This window comes from Danaus plexippus, chromosome 27 (assembly GCF_018135715.1).
Source record: "Danaus plexippus chromosome 27, MEX_DaPlex, whole genome shotgun sequence".
NCBI classification, from domain to species: Eukaryota; Metazoa; Arthropoda; class Insecta; order Lepidoptera; family Nymphalidae; genus Danaus; species Danaus plexippus.
The window spans coordinates 3495715-3509715 of NC_083555.1; the positions used below are offsets into that span (position 1 = coordinate 3495715).

Here is a 14001-nt window from a genome sequence, read left to right on the forward strand (position 1 = left end):
TGGAACAAACATACAAATTTTTAACAACAATATTTATGTGACAAGTGAATTACGACTATGAAGGATTTATATTGTTCTGTCACTGTCATTGTTTTGAACCATTCTTTATCATACAGATTAAAAAACGACACGACACTGGCAGAATATACTGTGCACGTCTTTGCACGGATGAAGGCCATATTATAAAAAAAAACGACAGTCTATTCGAGCTTTTCGCTGGTTTAAGAAATAGGTTTCTGTTTGAATTGCTTTTCTTATCTGTTTGATATTTTAGTAATTATAAACGACTGTACAATGAAATAGCACTTATTATTGTATTGTAGGGTTGTATTCTTTGTTATTTTTTATATATAAAGTACTTTTGGTAGATTTATTTGTTGAACAAATATATCAATTGACAAGACAGAAAGGATTCAAAATATAGAATTCAAATAATTCCTTATAATACATCATAAATTATAATTGTACAATTGAAACTGCTTGTAAAACTGAATTAAAAATTAGTATTATGTTAATTTTCACGAATTGTCTCCGGTACAGATTAAATTTATTTACTTGCATGATGCATGACAGCTTTCTAGATTATTTAGAGAGAATTAAGAAAAATATACATACTGATTATCTATATATAATTGATATGTATTTGTTTAAAACATCAAAATGAATTTAAAATAACAAACCACAATACGGAATGAAACATTATAAAATTTTATATATATTTATTAATAAAGAGATATTATTTAAAGTAGATCAATGTTGTCTTCAGCTTGATAGATTACTAAAATGTCTGCCATCTATTATCAAGTAGTGGAAGCATTTAGCTGCTATAATATATATATAATCGTTTAAAAAAAATACGAAAGATGGCTCTGTATCAACTAATATTTTAACTCACCAATAGAGGGCATTGTTCCTGTATTGCATATTTCTATTGCACACATTGAAACACAAATCTATTACAATCATATCCTTTATTATGACTAACTTCGCACTGGAGTTATACATTAAGTTACTGACATACAAACATAACATTAAAAACAACAATTTGTATTAAAAAAATAATCACAATATAATACACTAATTATACTAATTCATGTACTAGAAAATATATCACAGAAATATTAATTCAATTCTCAATATTGTCCTCGCTTATTTGTGATGATATCCAAGTTAGACCCCATTTTAAGTTAGTCAACATATACTTTAGAGCTTTCGTCCAATGCTCCTCGGAGTTGAACTGGATTTTAATGGAATATGCATGTGGTGGTGAGGCAGTGTCTTCGATTTTCCCCTTATCAATCCTGTAAGGCAAGCAAAAACCGGTGTTCCCCTTCTCGACTTGTTCTTTAAACTGTTGGACACAATCTAAAAATGCTACCATGGCCGCATCAAATTTTGTATCCCAAAGAAAACGGAAGCCGCCTGAGCCGTAGAGCGGTAACACTTTCTGATCTTCCAATACTTCAATATAAGAATGGTTTCCATAAGGCACAAGTCTGTAGCGTTGGAAACAGAAATTGATCTTTCTAGCCAATGACGACAGAAGCAGCACCGTTTGTCCCCAAGCAGCATTGATTTCTGACCAATCTACCGGTGCAGATGGTAGCCGACCAAGGCGAAAGTTATTTATAATACCAAACTGTCCAGAATCCGATATGTGAAATGTAGCTTTGAATATATTTGTTTTCTTCAATTTGTCTAGCTGTGTTTGAGTGTACGATAATTGACATTCATAAAATTTTATTTGATCTTCCGTTGTCATCAAATCCTTACGGAATCTAGTATATTCTTTCCAATATATCTCTTGTTCAACTTCTAATCTATCCTTCTCTTTCTCTTGTATATCTATCTCATCTTTCATGGCTTTTTCCTCTTTTTGTAAAGCTGATAGCTCCTGTAGCAGTCGACTCTGCTCCTGTTTCCAATCTTCAAGCTCTTTCTCTAGTCCTTCCAAGTTCAAATCTTCCTTATCATCTTCTAATTTCTTTAGATAATCGTTATAATCCTTCCACTCAGCCTCAGCGAGCCTTAATTGATTGTCCATTAATTCTAATAATGTGTCAGTGCATTCGTCACATAATGGATGATCTACATCAGAGTTATTAGAGAGCAGATCAAATAATGTGGCTTTCACATGCAATTGATGACCAACGGATGTCGTCTCCCATCCGTCTGAGATCACCATGAATCCATTGGCCCCATTACCTGATTCCGACATACGAAACGGTGGCACATAATGGTCCAAACTAGATGATTGCAAATCAAGATCGGCTTCATTATTCCGCCGAATTTGCAGCGTCAAGTCAGCAATCGTGTGCTCTCCAAGATTGTTTAGAGATTCGTCTAATTTCAAAGGTTGTAAACATCTCTGGCATGAAAAATTCACAAACGATTTAGAATCACTCATTATATCACGCAATACCTTTCACTATCTCTATATAAATGCATATAACAGAATTTTTTTTGCTCGTTGTTAGAAAACTGTTTACTTAAATTTTTTATATTATTTTATTCTTTAGGAAATAATAATAGAAGATTTTGTAAGAAATTTAGAACAAAGACTAAAATATTCTACATTTGACAAGTAACAATTGTCACGCTGACAGCTGTTGCATTTAGTTTTTTTATGAATATTAGCGCTCTGACGCCACGAACTGGTCTCTATTAGTAATAAATTAAAGGATTTTTTTTAACAACAATTTTATTGTTAAGATTAATTTAAAAATGTTTAATTTCTTCATGATAATCTTAAAATACTATTTTCTTTTCATTTCATATAAGTGTATTCATATTAGTAAAATCGTCAATAATGTTTTATTTAACCAAGTATTCTATTTAATTTATTAACTACACACATAAAAATTTAAGAAACGCGGGATAATCCTAAAAGTAACTTTTAATTTTTATTACTATATTATGGAGATATCATTATTTTATTCAAAACCTATAGCAGATGGCTTGATTTAATCATATTTCACATTAAAATAACATACATAATAGTTACTGCTTATGGCGGAGACGGTTCGATTAACGAATTGAAATTAAACAATTTATAACATCAATATTTAAACAAATTACTTCATATATTGTCATTTTTTCTTTTATTGTCCAATCAATTCTTTGAGTATACAACATACAATGCAATACAAGAGAAACTTTATTATGTGGCATTAAAATGTGTAAGTTACCACTTTTGTTCTTTCAAGTTCTTAGCTTTAAGCTTTGAACATTTGCAATATATCTTTGTTTCACATTATATGTAACAGGTATTATTTATATGGAAATAAAATAAGAAAGTCAGTTAATATAGTTTTTAATGCATTTTAGACTAGAATACAATTTAAACTTAACAGCACCACTATATTTACATGATAGACATTGAGCTTTATGATATTTCTCACCAAAAAACTAAATTATGAGGAACTTACATTAAGATGTTTTTTATATTATAACTTATAAGTCATCTGTGAATCGCGATATAATGTATACTAACGAGTTATCAAGTAAAGTAGAAGAAGTTACACTATATTTTATTAGGGATATTTTAAATTATGATTATAGTTATATGTTTTATATATTTGCGGACCAATGATTACTATCTTAAATTAAAGTCTGATTTCTTGTAATATTAACTTTGAAAAAATGCTATACAAATTAAGTACATACATATATACACTACCTAATAGAAGAAAGTTTATATATTATCTGTGTAAGAGTTGTGTTGAGCTCACTGACATCTAGACATTATTAAGAAACGTCAAAAAACTTACGAATAGAAGAAATATATAGAAGATTTATTGTTACTATATATGTAAATATATCGTAGTTGGTTTGTTAAATATATTGGTCAATTATAATCACATTTATATTCAAGGATTTCCGTGTAAATAGTGAGATTCTTGAAGCTTATAGTAGGCATTAGGAAGAAAAGATTGCGCCAAACCCGGCTGCGAACCGACATATTGAGCCGGAACCATCATTTCACTGGAAAAAAAAATACAATTAAATACTCTGTTAGTTAAATAAGAGAATTTTAACATAACATAATATAACTGGCAATTGGATTATAGAAGTGACACATTCAATTGACAATTTAATGGCTGCATGTTTATTGCGTTTTAAACGGTTGAAATGTTTGATTTATTTTTATAATAATTGATACATAGCTTACTAAGAACACGAACTTCTTGTATTAAACTAACAATAAATAATAAATAAGTTTTACAAATCATAAAGGTAAATTTTTGATCGCGTGTCGTTCCGTGAGAGTGACACGCTTACATTGACCACCCTATTTTGGAAAACTAAACCACTGAATACCTACTATGTTTACGTATGTTTTACGTTTAGTACTTATATTACTTATATGTTTTACGTTTAGGTAGTTTAAATAGTGAGTCCTGGATAAGTATTAATCTTTATGTATATAGTATATACCTAACTTCAATAATAAGTGTTAGAAACTTATTTAATATTAATTACAACCCAATATAAATTTTAAAACATTAAATTAATTATTGTGCATATTATGATTCATTAATAAAAGTAACGCGAACGAGCGACCACAGATTAAAGAATAAAATTATAGATTATTTACTAATCAATACAATTTTTATAACGCTTTATCGAAGGGGCTTCTAGCACTAAACAATTAACCATCCTAAATTCTTCGTAACCAAAAAATAGAAGTGTCTTTACGAAGTGTATGTGTACTTTTTCGTTGTTGCTACAAGTATCAAGCTAAAATAGTTATAATTGTAAAAACAGCTATTAACGGGTTGAAATCGAAGAAAAAGGTTTATTACTGATATTTTTTTCAAATTTTTGGTTTAAAATCAGTCTGCAGCAATATTTGTCTACAGTGCAGGTCTCATAAAATATACAAAATGGTGATCACAAATGAATTTAACAGTCATTTAATTTTATCGAATTCCAATAATAAAATCAATATTAAAATTAACAGAATAGTATACAGCTGTGAGTAAAAAATAAAATCTTTGTCATTTTGTCACGGCTAGGCTGTCAAAGATTTAAGACAATGGCGGCGTGGACGAACGCACATGTGTTAAACCTTTGTTACTATTGATTAATGACCTTAATTACTTTGGGTCTGTGAAAATAGAAATTAAGAAATCTTTTTCGGGTCCCACCCATTATTAGAATTTATTCATAATTAATTTCAGACATGTGTTCAGGGTCATCACAGATTATATTGGCCGAACTAAAGAAACCGATGTTTTACGTTAATCTCAACGAACCAAATAATATTTACGTTAAAGCTTTGCGAATGCTAAATGTATTTAATTTCATTATAATTCTTGGAAAATATGAATTTATTCTCAATACATTACATTCGTTCACCTAATCTGACCATGTATTTTATAGTGGATATCTAATCTAAATAAATTATTTGTATTTGTAAATTTAAAAATGTTTGTATAAGATTTTTAATTAATATAAACAAAAAAAAAAAAAAATATATATATATATATATATATATTTTAATTATATGAATCTACACTTTAAAAAAAAGCGGCTTTTTATATCCTTATACGTAATTTGAAATATGCATCATTTCGTTATTATTTCACATTTAATAAGACATATATAATCGACAAATGATTTTTGACTATTCGAAAAATTATATTCTTATTACGTTAATTATAAAGAAAATTTCACTACACAATATATTATTTAATATTTGAATGTTGCTTTAAGAATTATATGGTTAGCTTTTTAACTTTAACCTTGAGTCTGTAATCCAATATGGCGACAAAACAAAGACTCACACGAAACAATCATAATATTTAGTTTATGACCTTAAGTTTTTGAAATGGATTCGGTTTTAGGGTTCCGTATGGAATTAAAGAAGTTATATTTATATATTTTGTATCCATAGTTTTTCTATGTAAGTGTTATTCTAATTAAAACAATTTATTTGTGTCATAAATAATTTGAGAGTTTTAAGTTATCAATCAAAATGAATCGACGTGTAAATTTTAAAATAAAAACAACATACTATTTTTATATATATTTTTTTATAAAATATCAGTAGTATAAATAAGAAAACATTGATAAGTGATAACTACATGTGCCTGTCCGAAATAAAAACAGAATATTGCGTACATTTGAATAATTGTGAAGTTTTTCAGCAAATTTATTAAGCAAATCAATTATATACCTTTAAGACGGTATTCACTCCTTTTTACTTGTAAACTGCATATGTGCTTACTATTTATGCTTCAATAAAGATTTTGTTATTATAATCAACGAATAACGTAAAAACGTATTGATATATCGATACTCGGTATATAAAAATGATGTATTTCTTTTATTCGCACAATAAATAAATAACTAAAGAAGGTATTTAATGAGAAATTGGTATGAGTCAAAAATTATAATGAGTTTCGTCCATACAGCAAACTTCTAATTAAATCTTCATATATAATTATATAACCTTCTTTCTGTTCCCTGTAATTAGACCTCATTTCTCCAACCTCTTTATACTCACGGTCTATTCGGTTGTTGCGGTGTCCTATCCCTCTGGCGTCGGTTCTTGAACCAATTTGACACTTGTGTTAATGTCAAGCCTGTTTTTTGTGCGAGCGCACGTTTTTCATCTGGAGTTGGGTAACTGAATGGGAATGTTGCCATTATTAATATTTTTTTGAATTTTGGCATAATAGTTTTGTGCTACTGTTTATAAAAAAAAATGTATAATCGATGGTCAGAAATCTCATTGATAGATTCAAAAATATGTGTTTAAAATTAATTTAAAAAAAAGAATGAAAGTTGTTTGATTACTATATTTTAAAATAATAAATTAATTGGAGTTTTTAAATTGTGTATGTCTGTATAGGTGTATGTTTTGACTCATAAAGATCTTATCGAGACATACCGGTTCCTGTAGTAACAGTCTTTCAGCGCATTTCTCGACTTTTCCTTAAAGCAGTACACCGTCTCTTCACCATCCCAGATCGTCTTTGGCAAGGGATACTTCTTGCGAAGACGGTATTTATCAACAGCTCCTAGTTTTTATTTAAATCATAGATTAGGATATTATATTTTAGCACCACAGAAAAAATAGTTTTTTATTTATTTGTCGTTACGTTGTTAATTTAAAGAATATATTTGTTTCTGAACGTTATTATTAAATAAGTATTAATTGGACCGATTGCTATTTAAAAAATGGTACTAAAACAAGGAGAGTTGATTACTTAATGATTATTTTTAATTTTCTTTATACTCTACATTTACAGACCATAAGTATGTATAGCTTCTCATGACTCACCAAGCGGTCTTCCTCTGACTTTCTGGGCTTCCTTATAGTGCGCTTTAAACCAAAGGTTCTGGAGATCTGTGTGGTGACGAGGTGAGAATGTGTGCGTCTCCAATATGGCGTACAACTCCTGAAATACGCCGCGATGATACGCCACCAAAGCGCGGGCCCTGATGGGAAGGATTCATTTAACGATATATAAAAATATAACATCATATTATTTATAATTTTACAATAACTACCTGAGAACGGTTTCATTTCCTCTTAATAATTCACTCGGTGGTAGACTCCATAGGAATGCCGCCAATTTTTCTATATCGCCTTTTTGCTGGAGCGCCTCACACACGCACTGAACCTGTTCGGAGTTGAAGTTTAAACATCTCCGCATATTTCCACTTTCATTATCCGCAAAATATGATTGTTGGACCCTCTCTCTGTCACTGTTAACGTTTTCAAACTGATTGTTTAAATCTATATCCAATTCTTGCATGTTCGGATTGTTCTCATTCTGAACGCATTTGTTCATGTCACTGAAGTACGCTGAACGCATCGTCCTGTCATCGCTGTCAATTTGAGAGAAAAAGTTGTCATTGATCGGCGGCAATTTGAGTTCGAAATTTAAATACTTTTTGCTCCTCGCCGGCAAGTAGTTCTCTAAGGAGTTTTTATTGCTCTCCTGTAAGTAAACCTCTTTCCTGTCGTCGCGCGGTGACTTCTGTTTGCAGGAAAAGTATTGTTTTTCGTTTATCTCCGGCTGATAGAAGTTCCCACTCTGCTGTTCGTATGGAAATGATGGCAGCGATGTCTCGGATTCGTTTGTCATGTCGCTGGATGGACTCAACCGGTCAGAACACGACTCCATGTTTGTAGATTTCATTTTGTTTTTCTGTAACAATATAATGAATTGATATTTAAAGATCATTCGATTAGTATCGAATTACGTCCAAACCTGATGACACGTCTTTTTCATAAACGTAAACATGACAAAGAATTTTATTTTTCAAATTATGAGTGGAATAAACTAGTGAACAGTCTGATAAAAGATTTATAGTAATCAACATCTCAATATAGATATTACGTGAACGTTTATTTTAAAAGTTTCGACTGAATTAAATAATAAGCTAAAAAGTACAATTTTTCCTATAGCCGTCTATCCAATAATCTTTGATTTCAAACCAAAATTTTTATAAAAAATTTATATGTCATAAATATAAATATAATAAAACTATTTTTATCCGCATCCTTAGCACCAGTTTACGTCGTCATAATTAACGTTGAAACTTATAGTTATTATTATTACTTTATAATCCTTGGTATATAAAATCCTATCAATGAAAGTTAAGTCTGTCTCAAAATGTTCGTCCTTTTTCGATGAAATCCCATAGTTACAATAAAATGAGTGAAACTAAATTTATAATAATTGAAAAAATCATATTTTTTATAAGGATAATGATGGCAAATAAAAAAAATCTATTCCTGTTTTCCTATCCGAACAATTATTAAACATAATTATGTAGGTACTTATATCCGTAAAGTCAGATACGTTTCCAGCCTGAAAGTTGTGTATAATTAAAACAAGAACGTATGTTTAAAATCACATTCAAGTTATAGTTAAATTGGGCAACTTAATGAAAAAAGTAATTCCAAAATTTTTTATATACGATAAAAATCTTAACACTTGTCGAAATATCGAAAAGAGACGCTACAATTTTTATTATTATATAAAAAACAAAATTAACAATTTATATTCATGAAAATCAATTGTAAATATTTAATGAAATTAAATTTCAATAACTTATTATTTTATTATTCGAAAATATTTTTATTACTTCTAATATATACGTTTATTATATAGTTATAAATTAGGTACCTACCTACCTACTTTATTCCATATAAATATATATGTATGTAGCAAAAATAATAATCTAATACCGAATATAAAAACTCATTTATAATAATCATAACATAATGGGACGTCCGTTTAAAAATATTTACGAAATATAATTTCAAAAAAAAAAAATGGAGTCTGTTTATAAAACATCCTAAGACATAACGGATTTAAAGAATCAACACGCGTTATATGTTTTATTATAGATACCTAAGTGACGTTTGTTTTTTTTTTTTAATTTAATTATCTGCACTAGTTTCCTGTTTTATATTTTATATTGTAATATATAGTAACTCTGTCTATTTGAGTTATACTTAGTTTAAAATTGAAAATCGAATCTGAAATTCGTATGAAGAAAATTTGCGTTACATAAAAGTTATATAGGAATTGCAAAATACTATCATGTTCAAAGAAATTAAACAAAAATGTTACTAAATAATTATAAATAAATAGTTGCAGCCTTAATACGAGTTTACATTAAAGCTATAAAGACAGCGTCCAATTTTCTGTACACATCCGTACATTACTATCGTGTTGTGCGATCTGTTAGTGAAAAACTGCAAACTATCCGTGTTCAGTATGACGATTTAAACGCCTGGTAATATTTATATCTTTAAACTGTTATCATCACTCTACAAAGGGCAGCTTCATAAGTGGCTTTGCTTTCCTGACTGAGTTTCAGAAAAAAAGTGCTTCAAGAATAATTCTCTCTATACTATTCTACCTAAATTCTATCAGACTAGCTCAAGTGCTTCAATTACTACTAGTTTATACAATAGAATTGTCAATTTTTCATAAACCAATGTCGATACTGTCTTGTGAGAAGTCTTGACTGGAGACGCGACGTATGTTGTTCGCAATGCAAACTCGTTTTAAGCATACAGCCTATTTACACAGACGATCATTGACGGTATCGAGAAATAGAAAAAGTTTTATGTGAATTTTGTAACATTAATAGTAAACACAAAGTTATACCTTTGTAATAATTAAGAGCTTGTCTTTATTGATCGGTTTTTTTATGAAATGATGAGGCAAAGTTTATACAAACTCAACATTTTCTTACAAAGAGCAGATATAACATATATAAAATTGGAAAAAGTTTCTTTACAAGCGAATTGTATAAATTATAAAGTAATGATTTATAAAATAATTGATATATTACTATGATTTTTTTCGTCTAAGACGAGCTAGTCTAGTTAATGAGATAACAAACTTAATAGATCATAATACTACGTGTTTCAGCTCAAACATATGCATATATATAACGTGTTTTGTCTCAAACATATACAAATTTATATTATTCCAGATACAGTTAAGTGAGAGGGGATTGTAATGACAAGTTTATTCGCCTGGCTATGCCTATGTTTATCGAGTTTACTAAAAAAAACTACGCGTGTTTCTACACTGAGCTCACTTATGGCCTCTACAAACACAATATTTTTTTATCAGTCATAGAAAATTTTTATTCAAATGTAATAAAATGAAATGATATGAGAGAACAAAGAAGAACTTTCCTCATCTCAGGTTTAATATCCCATTACATAGAGTATGGCTACTAAATATTTTTCTAACTTTCGTTCTTCGTAGAGTTATACTAAAGGGGAACTTAGTCTGAGCTTTCATTAGGTATGTGCGAATTTACAGAATTTTCCCAGTTTAAAAGCTATTTTATTTTACTTTTATGTCCGTTACAGAGGATGATCAGTGCGAATAGATATTTGAAATATCCAAAGAAAACTATCACACCTACTCGTGTGAAATTTATATCAAACGTATTAACAATCAAATAAAATTACAAAGAAACTAGAATAATCATAGATATAGTTACTACATCTATAATTAAATCATCTACGAGTTTTCTAAATCTACTTTTTTCATCTACTTGATGAAAAAAGTTTTATTAAAACTTATAGTTTGTTTTTCGTCACATTTATATTTATAAAATTTCGCATTGTAAATTATTTAACAGCAACACTACCGCGGTGAAATGTCCTAAAATTTAAATGCAAAACGAGCAGATGTTTTATAGGTGGTCGCTTCACACCTGTTAGATTTAAACCTGATAAAAGATAATAATCTTTGTAGCAGCTTTGGTTTTTAATCCAGAATACAACTAAATTTGCTCCCTAAAACTTCATCGTGGAATGTTTTGAAGGTAGATTATAGATCTACCGGGATAAAATCCCAAAGTACTGTGATGTGAGTGTTGGAAGCTCCAAAGGCGGCCATATTTTTGAACGGGACTTAGGTATAGTTACGGAACACCTGGAGTGAAATTATTATATTTTCCAGATGTAACTATACTGTTATATAAATAAGGCATCGAATTTACAATCTTTTTCCAGATACTTAATTTTATTTTTCCTATAGGTTTTATTAATTTCTAAGACCGATCCCAACAAGATATTTCATTACAGCGACAATATTAGCCGGCTGTCACATGTAAAATTTATTATCTGACTAATTTAAATGTAATTATATGAAAACATATCATTTCTTATATGAATGCTTCATTGTATTTGTTTCAATGATTATTTATTACATTTATTTAACGTAACAGAAATATGACAAATCAATATTATCGTCGATGTATTGCTTGAAACTATAGGTACGTAACTAAATAAGATAAAAATTGATAAAATTATTTTTTGATATATTTTTTAATAATCAATAATAAATAATAATAAATTTCTAAACAATAAAGCACTTATAAATTTAACATAATATAAATTAATGAGGTCTAAGACTTTCGCGAGTTTTACATCTCGTCTGCCCGTGATCACGGTTGCTGAAAAGTAACCGAAACGTCGGGAGCATGTAGTTTTAACAAAAAATAAAGCACGCGTATTATATCCGAAAAATATTAGTTTCATTTAAATAATATAAATTTTTCTTCATACACTAAATAAGTGTTTTGTTTAATATTATGCACTCCATCGTTTAAGATAATTTTCATTGTAAGAATCGAAGTCTTAGTTCAATATATTTTATATTAATCCTAACGAATGTCAGAACAGGGAGTAGTTTTATGAAAAATATTCCTAAAACGAGATAATTTGAATGAAGTCAAATATTTTTTATATTATTATTTAAATAAAATTGTTATGTTAATTAATATCACTTACCCTTCCAGCAAAGCCGCCCGGATACAACACGTATTGCACAATCCACTAAACTTAATATCTATTCACAATTTCACCGGACACATGTTCACTATACGAAGTCATGGGGTCAAATGACAAATTATTTTCAAACTTCGAACCACCCGAGTGAGAACGATGATGTGCGAGAGAGAGTTCCGGGGGCGGAGTTTAGCCCTTTATACTTTGGCTGTATAATTTTCTTTTTTTTATTTGTAATTGTAATAATGCGACCTCTTTTTTGTGCAACCTTTTCAGAGAACCGCCTTTTTCCCGCCAGGTGTGTTTGGTAGGCATTTTGTTTAATAACACATTATAGCACACCAAAGTTTTTAAAAATATTCAAGTACTATTATATATATTCAAAAGCTAAAAACTAAAGAAATCATATATAATATAGTTGATTTCGAAATATTGGATTAAGTACTGAATAATATTGAAAAGTCTCAGCTTTAGACTATATCGAATAAAGTTTATGTAATGAATAAACAAATAAAAGCAATTTTCCTTTAGAAATAAAATTGTAATGTTTTCTATGTTCATGTTATTCAGCGTCAGGAATGAGAATTGGTTTTGTTATACCCAAAACTAGTAATCGAATTCCAATAATTGTAAAGCATAACTAATAAGTTTAAACATAAAGAAAAAATACATCACTATCGTTTTTCCAGTGTCATGTAATTTACTTGGAACCATTGTGGGAACAAAACACCACTTTACTGAGAACTATTATGTAAACCTCTACGCTTTATTTAACGTTTTGTCTGAAAAGTTTTAATTGTGGATTTGTTTTTCACAAAAAATCATAATTTGAATTTGGAATAAACGTTGTTACGTTTTTATATTTGTTAAGTTTTTTTTTTAAACAGTAACCAAAGTCGTCGTTTGCCGACGGCGTTCAGACAGGAAGATGATAATATTATTTTACTTCTAGATTTAGATTACATAATTTAAATATTTTTTTTCAGTCGTTTTAATAGTATATTCATAGACTTTTTTCGTTTTGCTATAGTCCATTTTTTCTTATATAATTAATCAAGCGAAAGAATTGTTCTTTTTATTCCATCCATCCATAATTTTAACATTTTTTTTAATAACAATGTTTGATATAGAAATATCCTTACTATCATAACACGACATGTATATAACATTTAACATATACTGGAAAACTATTGCGTCACGGTTTTAAAAGCAAAACGATTAATCACATTTTTAAGCTAAAATATTCTAAATTCGCTATACAATCTCACATTATTCATAATTTTTATTCAAATGTATATCAACAAGTTGTACAAAAGAGTTTACATAAACATTAATAACGGCATTATAAAAAATATCTAAAACACGTAAATATTGTAAATGACATTGACAGCCGTAGTCGTAACTTGATTTAAAAAAAAATTGTATGTTTAATGTAATTATATTTTACGAAAGTTTGTTATAGATTATATATAATTTAATTATAATCTGTTAATATGATACCTTGCATGATTTAATATTTATAAATTCCCACAGTTTTACATAACAAGATAATGTTATCTTTTATGAAATTGCATGAAAGTCAGCGTTTTTACGTATCGGGTTCTTTTCCCACGTCAACGATGTTTTTATGATATAGTTTATGTACCCGGCTTTTCTTATAAATCTTTTTTTTATATTTACGAATGTATTTAATATAAACAATTAGTTTTTTC

At 28.8% G+C, this 14001-nt stretch overlaps 2 protein-coding genes across 2 annotated transcripts; both read right to left on the reverse strand.

Annotated features, from left to right (window-relative positions):
- Nucleotides 1-954: 954 nt before the first annotated feature.
- LOC116775711 (beclin-1-like protein) lies at nucleotides 955-2576 on the reverse strand. The gene has a single exon (XM_032668674.2). The coding sequence runs from the start codon at nucleotides 2405-2407 to the stop codon at nucleotides 1127-1129; it is 1281 nt and encodes a 426-aa protein (XP_032524565.1). The 5' UTR covers nucleotides 2408-2576; the 3' UTR covers nucleotides 955-1126.
- A 1151-nt stretch (nucleotides 2577-3727) lies between these two features.
- LOC116775712 (uncharacterized) lies at nucleotides 3728-12596 on the reverse strand. Its single transcript, XM_032668675.2, has 6 exons — nucleotides 12293-12596; nucleotides 7522-8165; nucleotides 7292-7449; nucleotides 6899-7028; nucleotides 6512-6634; nucleotides 3728-3984 (listed from the first exon to the last, which is right to left on the reverse strand). The coding sequence occupies exons 2-6, from the start codon at nucleotides 8154-8156 to the stop codon at nucleotides 3870-3872; spliced, it is 1161 nt and encodes a 386-aa protein (XP_032524566.1). The 5' UTR covers nucleotides 8157-8165; nucleotides 12293-12596; the 3' UTR covers nucleotides 3728-3869.
- Between the last annotated feature and the right edge of the window lie 1405 nt (nucleotides 12597-14001).

Bases quoted from the DNA above. Each gene is read 5' to 3' on its own strand.
- LOC116775711 (XM_032668674.2), bottom strand. From the start codon at position 2,407: ATGAGTGATTCTAAATCGTTTGTGAATTTTTCATGCCAGAGATGTTTA.
- LOC116775712 (XM_032668675.2), bottom strand. From the start codon at position 8,156: ATGAAATCTACAAACATGGAGTCGTGTTCTGACCGGTTGAGTCCATCC. The intron at 7,029-7,291 runs GTGAGTCATGAG...AATAAAAACTAG, and splicing joins AGTCAGAGGAAGACCGCTTG to GAGCTGTTGATAAATACCGT. The intron at 3,985-6,511 runs GTGAGTATAAAG...TTTTTTTTCCAG, and splicing joins CCGCAACAACCGAATAGACC to TGAAATGATGGTTCCGGCTC.